This window comes from Gossypium arboreum, chromosome 4, assembly GCF_025698485.1.
Source record: "Gossypium arboreum isolate Shixiya-1 chromosome 4, ASM2569848v2, whole genome shotgun sequence".
NCBI classification, from domain to species: Eukaryota; Viridiplantae; Streptophyta; class Magnoliopsida; order Malvales; family Malvaceae; genus Gossypium; species Gossypium arboreum.
In genome coordinates, this window is record NC_069073.1 from 110,872,084 (window position 1) to 110,891,715 (window position 19,632).

The 19,632-nt window shown below is 33.7% G+C and overlaps 1 protein-coding gene across 1 annotated transcript; it reads right to left on the minus strand.

The window, feature by feature from the left end:
* Nucleotides 1–5,015: 5,015 nt before the first annotated feature.
* On the minus strand, nt 5,016–5,767 carry LOC108460141 (transcription factor bHLH140). Its single transcript, XM_017759505.2, has one exon. It carries the CDS (start codon nt 5,709–5,711, stop codon nt 5,196–5,198), a length of 516 nt encoding a protein of 171 aa, XP_017614994.2. The 5' UTR covers nt 5,712–5,767; the 3' UTR covers nt 5,016–5,195.
* Nucleotides 5,768–19,632: the final 13,865 nt, after the last annotated feature.

Sequence of the window (19,632 nt, forward strand, 5' to 3'; positions counted from 1 at the left end):
TAACATGTTCCCATTTAGGGTTTGCACATACAGGTTTCACATATAGAGTTCTCACCTACAGAGTTTGCATGTAGGGTTTGCATATAAGGTTCACACATACAGAGTTTGCATGTAGGGTTTGCATATAAGGTTCACACATACAAAGTTTGCATGTAGTGTTTGCACATATAGGGTTCACATATAAGGTTCGCATACTAAATCACTTGAGGGTTAGCATAATAAATCACATAAAGGTTCACATATATAATCGTATGGGGGTTCGCATATTAAATCCATAAGGGTTCGCATACTAAATCATATTAGGGTTTGCATATTAAAACATATAGGGTTTTTCATACTAAATCTATAAGGGCTTGATTATAGGGTTCACATAATATATAATAAGAGATCACATACTAAGTCATATAAGGGTTTGCATATGAGTTCGCATAATATATGGTAAAAGATCGCATACTAAATCATATAAAGGTTTTTGTATGGGTTTGCATAATATATGGTATGAGATCGCATACTAAATCATATAAAGGTTTTCATATGGGTTCGCATAATATATAGGGTTCACATAAGATATAGGGTTCGTATTATATATAGTAAGAGGTCACATACTAAATCATATAATGGTTTGCACATGGGTTTGTATATCACTTATAACTGAGTTCGCATGTATACCTATTTATGCAGAGGTTCACGTGACAGTTCATATAGGGGTTCGCTTAATAGTTCACCTAGGGTTCACATTCATAAGGGTTCGCATACATGGGGGTTTGCATACATGGTTCCGCATAACAAATTACCCTAATTAATTAATCATAAACAATGGTCTAAGTTAGATCCCACACCTAATTGAAGATAGAAAAACCTTAATTTTTGGATGAAGAATTTGACAATCACTTGGAGGAGAGGGATGAAATTGAAAACCTTGAAATCTTTTAAGAACCCTAATTTCAATGAGGGTTTCATCAATGAAAAAGAAGAAAAGAGAATTTTGAGAGCTTTTCTTGAAAAATCTCCTAAATATGGATTCTAGATTTTTGAAAAGATTGACTATTTATAAAACTTTTCTTCCCTAATTGCAATAGGATTAAGAATTAGTTTACAATTAGGGTTGATTTAAATTAACGACTAAATTAAAATAATATTTTTCAGTCAGGGTTGGTTTGAAAAATTGGTACTTTATAGGGGTAAAAATAAGAAAATAAAATATTTTGGCTAAAAGTGCACAAAGGGTTTCAAACTTTGGACCAAAAGGAATGTTAAGTCTTAACCATTGAACCAATAGAATCATTCATATTCTAAGCTTTAGAGAAATTGTTTTTAAGGGTTTTGACCAAGTATTAGGGGAATTGTAAAAAAAAACCAACAAAAGGGTACAATCAAGTGGGTTTGAACTTAAGACCTTAACTTTGCCTAGCAACTAGCCATTAAGTCTAGTGGTCTATTCTTGTTATTTTCTTATCAAAAATATTTTTTAAGGCATTCTAAGTTCGCTTACCCTATTCTTACTATGCTTTGAAAATAAAAATCTAAATTTTATCATTGTTTCTTTTAGCCCTAATTTTGGGATGTGACAGTCTGAAAAGCTTGTCGGGCGAATTCTGTCACGCCTAAGTGGCGAGTTGTTAGTCTGCCTTTGTGGAAAGATTTGGGTATGCCTTGGAGACATTTTCTAAAAGAGTTCTCAGCAGTGTGCTCAACTGATGAATTCGCTTTAGTAATTCACTAGGTAAAAAAGAGAGCTTGGCATATATGTAATTATGGGTGGTATAAGTATCAGCCAAATTTGGAAGCTCTCACATTTCTTATCGAAGTCATTTGAGTCCTATTGGGGATCTAAGATATTTCCTTCATCAAACCAAGTTTTTGGTTTGGATCGACTTGAAGAAACGATGTAATTGGCGATATGACAACCGCCAAAGCTAGTATAAGAATTCATCAAGAGTAGAGTCTGTATGCCTATCATTCTGAGAAATGTATTCAACCTCTATCTCTAGGTGATTGAGAAATAGGAGTTGCTATAAGGTGGGAAGACTATGATCCGCCAATCGAGTCGAGTGTGTATAAGGTGTTCAAGTTAGAGGTTGGTGTCTTGTTTTCCAATAGGAATCAGAAACATATCCTTCAAAGTCTGAAAGGAAGTCTAGAAATTCCTAACTTAAGGAATTCAACAACACAATCTAAAGGTAATAATGGTTGAGAATCACTAAGTTCTGTTGAACTTATAGGAGTTTATTTGTGATGCATGATTCTAGAAATGAGACTATAGCAGAGCAATATTATGCATACAGAGGGGCATTTGGATATTAAGTGAAAAGTACTTTACCCCATGAATAAGTGCATTTTAGCAAAGTTTTATGTTCTAATATATAAAACTGTTTTGAAAATCCGTTGTATTTATTAAATGCTATTTTTAGGATCTTTTGACTTAAAAAGGTTATAAACAGACAAGAAGTATGTTTAGTTTAGTATTCGCCTAATGAAAAATTTTGTTAAGTATTTTTGTTTGGTGGCATCTTATATCCAGGTCTGATAAACCGAATCGGATACAAGATGTTATTATCATTGCACCCAACCACTTATTAAAATAAAAAAAATTCTATAACAATAATGTTAGAGTTCTGTGACCCGAATCCTGTTTAATTTGACTTGAAAAGTTCAAGGTGCAACTCACTTGTTAAAAAAATAATGTTTGGCTTTGCGGCACAAGTTGAATCCAAATAGGACTATGAGTCTTTTAACATTTAAAAACTGCGCATAACCAAAAACCTCAATATGTAGCGTTCAAAACTTAGTAACATCATCCCCTCCCAATTTGTAATGTACCCAAAAAAATGTAATATATAAATACTTAAATTTAAAATTAAAGTAATATATTAAAAAAGAGTAATTCAACATAGATTTTAAAATTTTTATTTACTATTATATAAATTCATGTAACAAAAAGTTAAAAAAAATAAAAATTCTTATTTATTAGTCGATAAATCTTCTTATCAAATAACTTTTTAACCAAGTATTTGAGAAAATTAAAATTTTTATTTATAAATGTGATAAATATTATAAATAATAAAAACCAATATAAATTTAATAAAAAAGTATTATGGTGGATTAAAATATTTTAATACTAATATTTAAAATTTAGAAAAGGGTTTTAAGAGTCTAAAATTTTGAAATTCATAGGTTTTAACCAGCTGGCATGTTTTTTTAATTAAAATATTCAAATTTGACCATTTCTTTTAGAAAGAAAATACAAAGATTGATAGGAACTTATAAAAGCGCAAAAAAAAATAAAATAAAAGAAAAAGTGAAAAAAAAGGGGTAAATGGAAGGGACCCGCAAGCAAAGCTTGGCACTGCCTCCTATAATTAACAACAATCTCGGCCAAATCAAAAGTAACCTCACTTCATTTGCTTACTTATTAAAGGAAGTGAAACCTGCATTAATTATGCAGTAAGTGAACCCAAATACCACATTATTGCATTACATTCTAAATACATCATTTCCTCGTGCATAAACATATAATATTTTATCCTTTAAACATTTTTCATCACCCACAACACGGTTCACATGAATAATAAACATTTTGTCTTATATCTCAATTATTTTTTAAATGATAAATAATAAATTATTATATGGCATACATACTATTTTAAAAATTTCGGTTATCTATTAATTGTATAAATATTGAATAAATTAAAAAGTTTAATATATATATATATATAGTTTTTAAAATATTATATTTTTATCACTTCTACCTTTACTCGTTAGAATTCACCTCACTGTTAATCCAAACACATATTGTATGGTTTTAGTTTTAACATTGAAATGCCCAATTCCATTGTTAAAGTAATTATTCTTATCACTAGCATTGTTTAATCAAGGTTGTTTGAACTAGATTGAACCAATTAATCGAATCGAATGGATAGAAAATCGACCGTAACGGATCGATTTTTAATACTTTTTTTTATAGATTTTTAATGGTTTATTTAATTGAGTTAGATGGCTCGATCAAATCGTTCGAACCAATGAACCGGTGGCCTAACCAGTTTAACCACCAATCTGATTTTAAAAACCTTGGGTTTAATCATAGGAATCAATTTCATCTCCTAATAGACCCTTGAGAAAAAGCTATCTGTATTCTAAGTCATAATAAAAAATTTAATCCTCAATATTATGTGTTTTAGTCAATTTGGCATTTATTCTTTTTAAAGTTAAATTTAGACATTAACATTTCAATAAAAGATAAATTGCTTTTTTAACGAAGATACTAACTAAAACATTAATTTTTTAGCAATGTTGGCCTGTTAATCAATGTGTACTCCATGCTGATATAGAACTATTTGTCTTATATATCAATCAATATATAATATAAAATTATAAAATATTCAAAAAATCAATTTTAAAAATATAAAAATTTTAAAAATATTAATATGAAATACGTGAATTTTCAAGTAGTTGGACTCTTTTTAAAAAGCCAATGATCAAATTTAACTAAAAATTTAACTAAAAATTATGGGTTAAATTGATAAAATATATAAATATTAAGGAATAAATTTATTATAATGCATTATTTTTATAAAGAAAAATAGTTTGAAATTCAAGTTCACTCCCATAGTTTACTATACACCATATAACTATGCAAGCAATATAAAGCATGAATACCGAATTAACAATGAAAATTAAAATTATGCACACAGAATATATATTTATACACAATCTAATATAATGAAAATTAAAATTATGCACACAGAATATATATTTATACACAATCCAATATATGAACATTAATGGCTATAAGACAAATATAGCAATGACTAGATAGAGAATATGTGTACGTGCGTGTCCAACTTTTTTATTTTTTATTATGATCTTCGTGTTTGAGAATGATATGTGTTCCTGGTTTGTACTTTACCATCGAATCCCGGAAAAATATTTGATGGAATCCCCAGAAATATACTTGTGAAATGGAAATGATTTTTTGCTCGTACATCAAAATATTTCCATGGCCGGAACTAGCATCATTTGTTTATAAACAGTGAAACACTAAATATTTTAAAAGCTCACTTGATGGAGCAGAACATGAAGATCAAATTCCTCCTTGACCCATTACAAGCTACAACATTTGACTTTGTTACAAGATTCAACCATATTCATACAACAAAACCATACACAATTATATGGAATAATAAGGAGATGAAAGCTTATTGATGTCTCATGTATGCATCATAAGGCATGGTTTGTTGGGGACCTTGGAAGCAAGAATCCGGCAATGGCAGCAGCTGCGACGGTTGCATTGGTTCAAGGTTTGGGTTAGGGTTTGATGATGGGTAAATATTTGTTTCAACAGGGAAAGAGGTAGGCAAGAAGAGAGACGACGAGTCGTCATCGACGAAGTTGATCATGGCTTGGTGAAGCCATATCTGAGTTTTGAGGAATTTTACATAATGAATAGCTTCATCAAGCATGGAGACAGTGTCCATCTTTGTCCCACCAGGAACCATGCTCTGCAAGATCTTGAACCGGTCACTGATACGATGCCTCCTTTCTCTAGCAGCCACACTTTGTGGATCAGTCGATAGCTTTACCGCACCTTTGCCCTTTTTGCCAGCCTTCTTCTTCTCTTTGCTGCAGCTGCTGCTGTTGTTGCTGGTTGTTGTCACAGAAGAAGACCCATCAATGAAAGATGAGCTGAAGTTAGCAGAGGGAAAGCAGTCCATTACCAGCAACACTACTAGTAGCACTTGTAACTGAGAGACAAGCTTGGTAGGGGCCCTTTCTTTCGTTACACATGTTTATATAGAGGAGGAAATGCAGGTGGGTTTGATTTGAATTAATCGAGGAAATGTAATGTAATGTTAAATGTCGTCATGTGGGTCAGCCGATCTTTGGCGCAGGATACGGGTGTTTGTTTTACTACCCCTCGGGGCCTAGGCCAGCATGGAAAGCTACCTAGGCCAAAAGGTATTTGCTTTGCTTTCTTAGTCCCTTTGTTTTTCTTTTTGATTCATCCTAAACAAAGCTTTGGTGATACCTCTAACACATAATACTTATTAAAGACTGGATTTCGGGTTTTCTTTGGACAGATACCTGACCCACTAGCTAGGACCCCACTGTCAAAACACAAAAAATTGCACTTAAATGTAGATCAGGTGGTGAAGATGAGAGAAGATATATAATAAGGAGGGGAAAGGGGGGGCCTGGAGGGCGGGGTCCTTCTTTGAAATCGAAATGGATGTAACATAGTTGCAAATGTGTCTAAAATCTAAATCCAAGGAACCAAATTGTACGAAGCATGGCTTTTCCCTAAGGTTACACACTGTTTGCTGAAAGAAAATAACTATTCGTGTTCCCCTCGATTACTCTCTCCTCCACTTTCAAGTAGAAATAAAAAGAAGAAAAAGAAAAGAGAGGTTCCGGCCAGTCATATCAACGTCTCAGCTCTTCTTTTAAAGGGAATTTTTGAGGAAAGTTGTTTGAACCCAATAACCTAATCCTTCCATGGAAACCAGATGGCATAGGATATATCAAAATAGAATCAATATAGCATGTTAACAGTCTACAATACTATATTAATATGTCACCAAATTAAATGATGCTTCCAAGAATAGCTAGCCTAAACCCTTCAAATCTGCTCTTTTATCATTTGTTAGACATCATATGACTAACTCATGAACTTAACATAAAAATTAGTGCTACAAACAGTAACCCAGATTCTATAAACTATTTACCAGACTTAAAATCATTAGTAAGAGACAGAACCCTGCCCCTTTCTTCATTCGTTGAACAAACGAAACTTTCACATAACTTCCAGTTGGTGTTGAACTTGGTGCTTGCAATTGCATCACTTGACCCGGTGATCCTTATTTTACTCAGCAGTCATAAATGATGAAAACTGAAATTACATGGGAAAACAATAAAGCTGGAAAAAGGAAGATATAGACAAAGGTAAGCAAAATCACATGTGGGTTCCGGTTTTCGCGTTGGGGGTGGGGGTGGTTAGAACCCTAATTATTCTTACTTGTTCGATTGAAATATACCAGCTTTTCATATGTCCTCTCATATCTAGTCAAAAAACACATCAGTCTCCACACAATATATATTTTTAGTTAAATTTTAACATTAATTTATGAATATTTTTCGTATAAAAAAAGCTTTTGACTAGACTAGTTAACAAAAACCCATATCAAAAGAAGATAAAAATTATAACCTATGGATTAGTCATTTGATTGAAAGAAAAGGTTACTACTACCATAAACAAGGTCTGGGTTTTGGTTTTTTTACTGTACTTTTTCTTATGTTACCGAGAGAGATACGATTTTAACTTGTTATAGTGGGCACAGGGCAACTGTTGTTTCAGTTTTTGAGTAAAGAGGTTAACGTTACGAAAGATGGTCCCTCTGTATTCATTAAATCTGTCAAGAAAAAAGTGAGATATGTCGGCTCTTCCTTCTTTAGGGCTTTTTAACCATATGCATGAAAGGGCGAGTCTTCCCTTTTGCCAAAGATCATGAGACTCTAATGAACTGGGATCGGGGAATTGTGCTAAAAGACTTGGTTTTATTCCACATAAAGCCAACATTGTGGGTTCAATATCAAGTCTAACCATGGTCGAATGAGGTTTTTCATGTTTGGAGAGACTACCAGTTTTTTTTTTCCTCCCAAAGTTGAAGGAGCCTTTTCCCGTTTGAGATGATTGAGTGGGTGCGGTACACTGAGTTCCAAGCACCCATACCGCTAAAAGACTAATTGATTTGAGTGTTCCGGCAGGGAATTGGACATTAACTGTTGGTTTATTTGCGTCTTCGTCTTCTTCTTCGACGACCTCTTTAGGCTGATATTAAAATTGTTAATGGATTAATTTCAGCTGGCATCATCAAACTATAATGTTAATTTTAATTTGGTTCATTAACTTCAAAGCATCAATATTACCACTCTAATAATTAGTTTGAGTATTAAATGTTAACTCAAATTTAAGATGCACAGTTAGTGATATGTCGCAATTTGTTGTACCATATTAAATCATTTTTCGTACTTAAGTAGCTTGTATAAAAGCAATTCCATTATATTTTACTTAATTTTTACTTTTAGTTTGTAATTAATAAAAAGTGTGATTTGAGCTATTTATATGACTTTAGAGGTAAAATATGCTTAAAGGAAGGCTAACGCATTCAGTGAGTGTGTAGGACATCATTTGGAGGCATGAGAACACGAGACTGGCCGCAATGTTGCAACACAGAGGGTCGATGTCACAACATAGTGAGCAGAATACCCAAAAGAGCAAAACTATCTTTAGTGTCGTGACATAGCCAAAGGGTGTCGCGACATAGCCTTGAAATCGAGCCTCAACTCTTAAACTGCCACCAATGTCGCAGCATAGGTCAGAGGATGTCACAACACCGCCTTGATGTGGATAATTAATAATCCAAAGGTATTTTGGTCCCTACAACAAACTTCAACGTAAAAGCGTTAGCTGAATTAGGCGAATGGACAATGGCCAACCCTAAATCTATAAACAGCCTTTTCTGAACACTTAATATTCATCTTTTATTCTAGTTTAGGTTACAACTTTCATTTAGTTTTTAGTTTTCAATTTCTTTAGTTTCTTTTGTACTTATGTTATTTTTATTTGTAATTTTTAATTTAGTTTTAGTTTGTTCTAGTTCTTCGAAGAATCTGATTTGTGGATTCATCAACTGTTGTGGATTTCTGTGCTTAAAATTATCAATACAAAATCAAGATTCTTCTTAAACTTTATTCTTGATTCTTGATTCATTATTCATGTTTATCTTTTTAATGAAATTTATATTGTTTACGAGATCATGAGGAACTAATCCCCTGATGGGAGATTAGCGAGTGGGCATGAGAGTAATTAATTTATATGTAGGGTTTCTTAGTGGATCAGCTAGTTGGGATAGGAAGAACTCGAAACCTAAGGCCTGACAACCTTAGGAAGTCATCTAGGTAGGAATGAACCCAAAATTTGTATTACCTATTTGTGAACACCTTACCTCAATTAGGTTTTGACTGTGAGGTCGAGAGATGAGTAGTTTTTGCCGACCTGTTAGTTTAGTGGAAGATCGAAAGATCATGCTAGGTTAACGACTATTTGATTGAGTAGAACCTAAAATAGGAATTAGTTACGACCACCAAAACGAGTTAGTCTTCCCTTCTTAGAATTGATTAAGTCAACAAATTAGTTTTCCATTTTTATTTTAATGCAATTTATTTATTTTTCATATAAATATAAATTTTCTTCACTTTATGGTTTATCTTAATATAATTTAGTTAAAGTACTAATTAGATCTATTAACGTCGAAGTTAGAATTAATTTAGTATTAGTTTCCCTTAGGTACGATCCTCGGAGTACTTCTATACTTCGTTGTATAAATTATATTACAACCTAAACCGTATATTTGCGAAAACTTCCTAACATTTATATTTGATTGCAAGAATTACACTCTAGACGTTAGTACGTCCGGAGACGGTCAAGTTGTTAGCGCTGTTGCTAGAAAGGCAACATTATTGAATCAGTTTTAATTTTTGCGTTTAATAGTTTTTTTCTTTATACTAACATTTTTGTTTTTCTTTGTGGTTTCAATGTATGACTCAAAGTAGGGGCACACTTATAGAGCCAATAACTTATCCAGAAAGAATAATTCGCAGGAATCATCGACAACAACAACAACAACATAAGCAAAACAATCCACCTACTGCGATTAATCCACCACAAGAAAATTCATTATTTGAAGAACCTGACCTACCTAACTTACCACCACCACCACCACCACCACCACCACCACCATAACTACTATTCAACCTACCAATGGCTCGAGAAGAACGAACCTTAAGAGATTAAGTGCTACCAAATTTGGATATGATGCAAGGTAGCATTACAAGGCCAACCATCATGGTGAATAACTTTGAGATCAAACTGCTCATGATCTAGATGATACAGAATAATCTGCAATTCAAAAGGATAATAACAGAGGACCCAAATCAATATCTAAAGCGATTTTTCCAACTTTGTGACACTTTTAAATTTAACGGGGTCACCAATAATGCTATTCGTCTTCAGTTGTTCCCCTTCTCCTTAATAGATAATGTTTTCTTTTGGTTAGATTTGCAGGCACTAGGATCTATCACGACATAAAAAGAACTTGCAGATAAATTTCTACACAATTTCTTTCCTATTAGCAAAACGGTCCAAATCAAGAGGGAGATTGCCACGTTCAAGAAATTAGAAGGAGAAAGTTTTCACAAATCTTGGGAACAATTTAAGACATTGGTCTAAAGATGTCCACACCATGGTCTGCCTGACTGTTTACATTTGCAGATGTTCTACAATAGGTTGGATGCAAATGCAAGATCAGGTCTAGATAGAGCCGCAGGAGGAGACTTGATGAACCAAACATACTAGGATGCGTATGATTTTATAGAAAACATGGCGATGAATTGCTACCAGTGGCTAAATAAACTATTTACTTATGGCCAGAGACCATCCATGGTGAAAGTTGTTTAGGAGGACGAAAAATACCAACAGATCTTAGACAGGTTCAACCAGATAGAGTCAACATTTAGTGGATCTTCAATATATGATGGAGATAGACCTATCAATTAATATCTTAAGAACCTAGCCAAAAATGTAAACTACATTGGGAATAAGAGTGGAAATCCTTATTCAAATACTTATAATCTCGACTGGAGAGATCACTCGAATTTGAGATAGGGCGACAATCAAGGAAGAGGTAATAGTTCTAACCCTGAAAAACAAAATATTACTTACCAATCTCCATATCTGCAGAAACCTTAGGAAAGGGCCAACCTAAATGACCATACTTTATGTAGTCAACAACCAGATCAAATCAAAAGAGAGATGTAATCAATGCGAACTGAAGTGAAACGGGTGCAGTCTAAGTGCACCCAGACAACAAAGACATTGACAAAACTCGAAGATCAAATGAGCCAATTGATGAGCATAATGGGAGATATCAAAAGGAAAATTAGAACAAGGATCCCAAGAAACACCGAGAATAATCCTCACAGAGAAAGGAAGAAGCACATGAAAGCAATTGTGCTCTGTTCAGGTAAATTACCTAGTAGCCCCAGTTACCAACTTAAAAGGATGACCAATAGGATGCTGGTGATCTTCGCAAAGAAGATCTTTGAAATGACGATGCTGAACTAGAACCATAAGAGGTAGCTGAGCCAGTAGTCGAGCCAAATAAAGAATTTGTACTTACCAAGGTACCATTCCCCTTACGATTAGAAGATAAACAAAAATAAGATGAAGAGGAATTGGTAAGTTTTTTAAACTTATTTAAATCGCTTAATGTTAACTTGCCTCTGATTGAATTAATTGAAAAAGTTCCAAAATATGCTAAGTACTTAAAAGAAATCATGACTAGACGTAGGAAAGTTAAAACATGAGAGCAAATTAATATAGATGCATCTTGTAGTGCTATAATTTCTAAACAGATACCGCCAAAATTGAAAGACCCAGGGAGTTTTAAAATTCCAATAGATATAAGGGACATTCACTTTAGCAAGGCCTTATGTGATTTAGGAGCCAATATAAATTTAATGCCCTTATCAATATATAAGAAACTCAGGTTAGGGGAGCTTAAAAATACACATATCACACTACAATTAGTTGACAGATCTTTGGTACAACCGAAAGGGGTACTTGAAGATGTGTTGGTTAATGTGCGTAATCATCCTAGTTTATTTCTTAATTTTAGATTTTAAGGAAGGCTATGAGATACTTATTCTGTTAGGTAAACTGTTTCTAGCGACATCAAGGTCCACCATTGATCTAGAAAATAATGAATTAATCATAAAAATTAATGGTGAGATTGAACTATTCAAATGCGGTAACCAACCCAATGAGGAAGGTAGGGAAATGTGAGGGAAAACATGTTATGAAATATTTGTAAAAACCCCTAACTACCTTGAGTTGGAAAAGGTATTTTCTATGATAAGTGCAGGACGAAAGAACAAATTTAAAGAACAGAACAAGTGAAACAAGGTGAAGTCCCACGATGGATGCTAGACCAATGCGGATAGAAAATCGGCCAAAGATGCATTCATGTATAAACTGACGGAGCTGATGGATGAATCCAAAAGCAATACCTGAAACTTTTTAAACTATTTTAAATTTTTGTAAATTTTTGTATTTCAATAGACTTATAGGAAGTTTAGGAATTTAATTTATTTGAATTGATTATACATAGGTTGTGTATGTACCAAGCACCTTGAAAATCAAGAGGAGTGGTCAAAACAGGGCCGGTGTCGTAACACAAAACCTCCATTTCGCAACACCAACCATAGGTTTGAGGAATTGAGTAATCCAACTCGATGTCCCAACATGAAACTTTTGTGTCCCAACAAAAAGAATAAGTATACCCCCAAAACTAAAAATTTCAAGGTGTGTCGCGACATGAAACTCTTATGTCGCGACATCGCTACAATTTTATGCAAGATTTTCCTGACTCATGACGTAACCTGTCGGCTTAACCCCTAATTTTACTCGATTTTTAACCTAAAAATACTAATCTTTTTAAAACTAAAACACTTTTAACCTATTTCTAAACTCTTTCTAACTCTAAAACCTCCCAAACTGCTCAACTTCAAAAACCTTTCTTCTTTTTCTTTCTAACTTGTTGCAATTTATCTTCTAAGCATATCAAAAAATATCTTCTAAGACTACAAGGAAAGACATTCATTCAAGAAAGGGGTTTCAAACCATTGATGATCCTTTGTGAAGATTGTAACACCCCAAACCCGGCCCAGACGTTATGGCCGGATCTGACATGCCACATCGAAGTGTTCAAAACATTTTATATTGTTGATCCAGAAAAACCTACTTAGTGTTTTAAAAGATAATTTCATTATAGGTTAAAGTGAATGGAAGCTGTGCACCAGGTAGGAAACCGGAAAAGAGGAGGTGAGTTTATCGGACTACTTAAGTACCAAGCTCCCTTCGGATCCAATCCTAGACATGCACACCGCCATTGCCACACCTTAACGTCATGTATATTTCTAGGAAACCGATTTGATTAAGTCATTTTTAGGAAAAGTGATTAATTTTAGAAAATATTTTCATTGCGGAAGCTTTGCTTGTTGTCGTGTTAATTTGAAATCAATTTTTGTTTTTTTTTTTGAAAACGCGCCCTAAAGCTATCCAATTTCAACAGTTAAAATAAGTAATACCTATCTTAGTAATACATATTAAAACCATCAAAAATAATTAAGCGGCCTTATTACATTTAAAAACCCAAAACTTCAAACGTAAATAAAAGGATGTCCAGTTCACCAGAAGAAAATCAAACTTTCAGAACGGGTGGCCACTCCGAATTCCCTCACAGCTCTAAGCCCACTATGGTTGGGGATTACCTGCGTGGATGAAAATAAAAAGGGTGAGTTTGGGGAAACTCAGTGTGTAGGGATAACCCATTCAAAGCCCAAGTCAGCTCAAGCCTATTGGGCCTAAGCCCATTCAGTAACATGGTCTTGGACCGAGCCCTTTCAGATTACAATAAACGGGCCTTAGCCCTTATTCAGATAACAAGATGGCCCATAGGCCCATTTCAAAACACATGCAACATCAATAACATATGCAAGCCCATTTGGGGAGACTACTCAACCCACCAACCACTACACTCCACCCGTACCAGCCCTACACTCCATGTGGGGAATAGCTCAACCCACCCAGCCCAACACTCCACAGTTGCAGCCTTGCTGCTTAGTTAACAGTAAATTGAGGCAAAGCCTCCAGTACGTGGACAAGCCACTTTCGGAACTTCCTCCGTCAATATCCCAATCCCATGCATCAGATAATAACAACATGGCATGCAGTAAATAACAACGATCAAACATGCATTTAGGTCAATTTAACTCTGGGGTATTTGGTAATTTATCTACTAGGGGTAAAGCGTAAATTTTCCACTTTTAAAGGTATTTCAGTAATTTATCTATTTTAGGGTTTTTCATGCATATTTTACTTTTCACGTACTAACGTAATCACGCATCGAGAGTTCTTACGAATTGGGCCGTTGGCCCATCATTCCAATTTTGGCCCATTAAGCCCAAAAATATCGAGGGCATAGAAATCATGCACTTTGCAGTCCAAATTTTGCAGCTTACCAAAAACATTAATCGATTTACCTCACGAGCATTCGCACACTTGCAAATCTACAAAATACCGGTTTTCGGCATTTCGGCTTTTCGACTTTTGCCGATCCAGACTAAGAAAGAGGGTGTTAGTTACACACCAGTTTGCGACGATATGCTGACGAGATCCACACACGAACCGCCTACAATTGGATTACTAACACGTTAATCTAACTATTCAAATACAAACTACGTATTAACCCCTTACAATATTCGGCCAACCACACCTACAGATCATAGTAAGCTTATAAGAAATCAATAAGCAACTCATTAACAAATTTTTGTCAATGTTTACCACATAATTATAATTTCACTGCAAGCCGTCTTCCTGAGCAACAGTCACTAAATCATTTATAACTGGAGCTACGAAACTCCAAATCAAGTGCCGTTAATTTTCCCTGAAAATAGACTCATATATCTTATATCCATAAAATTTTCAGAATTTTTGGTTTGGCCAATCAATACCATATTTTTCTCAAAGTTTCGCATGTTTCACTATTTGACTAATCTGACCACACTTCATTACGAATCAAATTTCTCATTGTACAGAATTCAAAATATGTTCTCGTTTATTTCATTTAAAACTAGACTCATCAAGCTTTAATTAAATAATTTATTCAGCTTCTAATTCATCTCCCAAAATTTATGGTGATTTTCCAAAATCACGTTACTGCTGCTGCCCCAAGTAGATTTATTACCAAAATTCACTCTTTCACACATAACTTGCATGCATGTTATTTAAACATGTATATCACCAATAAATCATCACATATCTATGATTTTACTTAAGTATAATCTCTATTTCATCATTTTAAAGCACAACATGTTAGCCGATTTTTCCCCTTAGCATCTAAGGCACATGCATGCTCATTTGTTTGGCTCAACTTCACCTATCTTCCATTTTTCATCAAAAGAACATGAAACAACAACCATTTCCTTCATTTTAATTCATGACTAAATGCTCACAACACATCTAAAAACCAAAATATGCTTCAAGAGTTAAGGTAGAATCAAGAAGAACTCATGAACCTCAAAATAAAAGCAAACTACCATGAACTTACCTTCAATTTTTCTTCCCCAAGTGACCGAACATTCAAGAGCTTTCTCCTCTCCTTTCTCTTCTCTAACTTTAGGCTATGATGAACAAAGATGGACAAAACTTTGTTCTTTTCACCCCTTTTTTTTTAATAAAATTTCATATTTCATCCACTTAATTCTTTAATACAAAAGACATGAAATTCCCATCATGGAACATTTACCTAACCCATTATCATGGAACATTTACCTAACCCATTATCATGAAACATTTACCTAACCCATTATCATGAAACATTTACCTAACCCATTATCAATTTGTATCAATTTGTACCATAAATTATGGATATCAAGTGCACATTTTGTCTACAACAACATGATGACCAGTCACTACATGTAAAATGGGAGGTTTGTCATGCAAATCCTCCTATTTTGCACTCCTATTTATTTGGCCACTTCAATTTAGCCTATAGCATTTTCAAACATTTTCACATAGGTCCTATTTCATAATTTCACCCCCTTTTTCTTATGGAACAAAAATTAACTAAAATTGTCGGGTTCTATTTTAAGCTTGGGCCTTCTAGAGGCCCACTAACATAATTAAACCTATGCCAACATTCACAGAATTCCCGAAAATTGGGGCGTTACAAAGATATTTCAACACTAGTTCGATACCATAGATGAGAGCGCTTTTGCGTAACCCTTAAAGTGCTCATTGTTATCCCCGTAGTTGAAGAGTTTTATGTATGCTTTAGGGATTAAGAATATAGGAAATCGTTTGATGATGAAATTTGTGAATTTTATAATGCTCCATATTCTGAAACATATTTTCTTGAAAACACTGATTTAACAAATTTTAATGACATCGGTATGGATAACATTGTAAATTACCTAACTGAAGGGAGGGGTGAGTGGAACCACTGATCGGATACTGGGCTACCAACCAATTTTCAGCAAGCAATAATATTTCCTATAGCTAAGATGTGGATGCAATTTCTGTGCACTAGAATTACACATGCTATGAACATTTCTAATGTAAATACTTTTACAGCTATTTTATTATATGATATTTTACAGAAAAAATAGGTATGCATAGGGCAATGGATCTATCATAGCATGAAACATTGTATCAACGACCAGAAGTTCGGGGTTTTCTTCCCTCACTTAGTGACAACATTATGCAAAAATGTTGAGGTTACAATGGAAGCAAATGAGCAATTCATGAGGCCATCGAAGTGCTTAGTAGATAACTCTATGTATACCTAGTACGTCGAGCTCAATTGAAAAAAATCAAAGATTGGAACCAAGGAAGAAAGCAAAAGATGGATGTCCCGACATCTCTGAAAAGGAAAGAGATATCAATAGCTCAAAGAGGAACTATAGGAGGTGAAATATCGAACACAAAGTGGATGATATGGTGGATATAGGAGATGAACTCGATTAGACAAGAGTTTGCATGGCAAAACAGTATGAGAATACCAAATTTACCGCCAAACAAATATGGCCCATGCAATCCCATAATAGGATCTGAGGTGGAGGGGATTGAAGAAGAGGAAAGAAACGAAGAAAAGAATGAGGACGACGCTACACAACGAAACTGTCAAGAGAAGGAGAATGATGAATATGAGGTGGCATTTCAGCCGCACCAATCTACGCAGAGAGGGACCATCATCCGTAATGCAACTCGGCATGCATATTCGTCAGGCGGAGGCTCCTCTTGAGGCCATCTCTCGAGCCAAAGGAAAGCACCAATTTGGGGCAATCATCTCATTTTGATGATTGAAAAACTATTTTTAATTTTTTGGATTATAAAACACTTAATTAGGATGATTTTCATTTTTATTAGGAGTAATAGTAATAGTAGTTTTTATATATACATATTTTGTTTTTACATTTTCTATGCAGAAACCTCACATGAAGAAAGCACTACATTTACAAGCTTTAAACGAACAAGGAAGGAAGCACCCATCATAAGACTACGGCAATGTTACGATCAATCAGGTAACTTCGTTCCATATCTACTTAGGGGTTGTATATTAGGGACAATGTGCTATCTAAAGTGTGGAGGGTAACATAGGAAATTTTATGTTTAGTTTTATGATTTTTCTTATATTTTTCTTGTCGAAAGTGTGCTTGGGCTTGTAGAAATACAAGTGATTGGTTAGGATAATGTATATAGGTTGATTGTATTTACTATAAATTTGGCATGATAGTTAGTAATTTTAAATTTTCAGTTATAGACTACTAAGTTCTATATATTACATTGTAAATAGGCATTAAGTAATTGAACATACCAAATGACAGAGAGAATATAGGAAAACGAGCATGCTAGTATGAATGATAAATGGTTAGCATTGCGATTTCTTGGTTGATCAACTTTGTGAATATTGAGATACTTAGGGATGACCTAAGACATTGTTCCGTATTACCTAGTGTCACACCCCAAAATAGGGCCTAGGAGTTTTAGGGGCATTATAAGAATTTTAGCCTTAAAGTGTTCAAAATTTTGTGACATGGTTTATCGATAATATTTTTTATTATGGTTTTTAGGAAATTAAATTAATTTCCAAAAATGAGTTTTAAATACCTTTAATTTTAAAAATAGGACTGATTTGTAAATGAGTCAAAATTGTTAGTCTTTATGAAGCAATTATATCAAATTTTAAAATTCAACCTAATATTTCCTCCACCTACATATATTTCATGTTAGTTCTTCCCTTCCCATTCTTGTTGTCATCCCTTTATTTTCCCTCTCCCTTTCTATTCAATTTTTGATCCCAAACTTTAGTCTTTTGATTTCCATAATCCTTTCAACATTAAACCTCCATAAAACTTCAAGAAAAAAACCCAAAAACACCATAGATTCCTTCACTATCAAGGTTGCGACTTTTTTGGGTTTTCGATCAAATGCTCAGGTTTTTGTAAACTAATTTAACGATTCAACTTCTAATTAGTTTTAAATGTTATTTAGTCTTTAAAACCAAGTTTTTAATTGTTAGATCGCATGTTTTAAATAAAAGCCGAGAATCAGGTCATTAATGGTGAATTTCGAGTTTGTGGATAAAAACTTGGTTTCAAAATGTTTTTCAGTTATTTTTAACATGATTAGAAGGTTTCTAAACCTAATTTGAAGTTTCGTTAAATATTTCTTGAGTTTTAATAATTTTTTTGAAAAATAGCCATAAAACATGTTGAAAAAGTCGATACTATGAATTGAGTATTTTATTGTAGTTTAAAGGTTGAGAATTAGTCGTAGATGAATGAGAAGATGAATGGAATTGATTTTAGGTGAAAATACTAAGTATAGATCGAGATATTCGAATTTAAAGTTGTTATGTTTTAAGCTTCGGTTATATGTGAACTTAGTTTAGGATTATGTTTTGTATTCTTGTAATGCGTCCTCGGCTGATTTTTGGATATATTGTTGTCTGACTTTGTTGTGTTGAAGTTCCAGATTCGATAGAACTTTCTACGAGTAGAGATAAAGGAAAGGAAAAACTAGTTTGAACTTTCGGCTTTTCTGCGAAAGCGTAATTGCTGAGTGTTTGGAATAATTGCTTGTGGACATGATTCAATGCATTACTTGGGAATTTAGTAGTAGCCTAAATCCCTATCCTAAATTCTGAGTGTAAGCTTTCTCATACCTATGTTATCTTGTGAACTATGTGCTTATGTGTTTGTGAATATGTGAATTGAGATGAGATGCTATAACATGTGATATGTGATTATTATAACTATTGTAAAAGTGCAAATGTGTACATGTTATGTATATATTAAATGTTAGTGACAGTGTTTTGCTAAATATGCAAATATACAGTGATAGTGCACGGATAATCTGTAAGTGATATGTGTTTGATTTCATATGATTTGGCCTTGTGATCTTGAAACCATTGGATATAGTTGGCATGCCATAAGGTTTTGAGTACTCACCTATATGTATAGTAATTTTGGGCGTTGAAGCCTTGGGACATGTTAGAGGGATAAGGGAATGTGAACTAAGCTTTATTCAACGCGACATATGAAGGGAAATAAGGATAGTGTTAGCTTTATGCTTCACTTTTGGGACATGTTTGACTCTATGAGTCTATGTTTGGTGTGTTGGAGATCCATGTATCCGATGAGTGATAATAGAGCTCACTTTTATGTTTCATAGCTCAAGTTTTAAATTATCTTAAAATGTATATATATGATATATGCCTAAATGAGTATGTGGTTGCTATGCAAATTATCTTAAATTATGAATATGTGTGTATTGTGATATGTCTTTATATTACATGTGACCATTATGCAATTTATTTATAAACCTGTTTTTGAGTATTATGATATATGCTTGAACGTTATGCGATTAAATGAGTATTGCGATATGTGCTTGAACATTAAGTAATTATACGTATAATGTGATATTTGCTTAAAAGTAAATATGTTTACCATGTA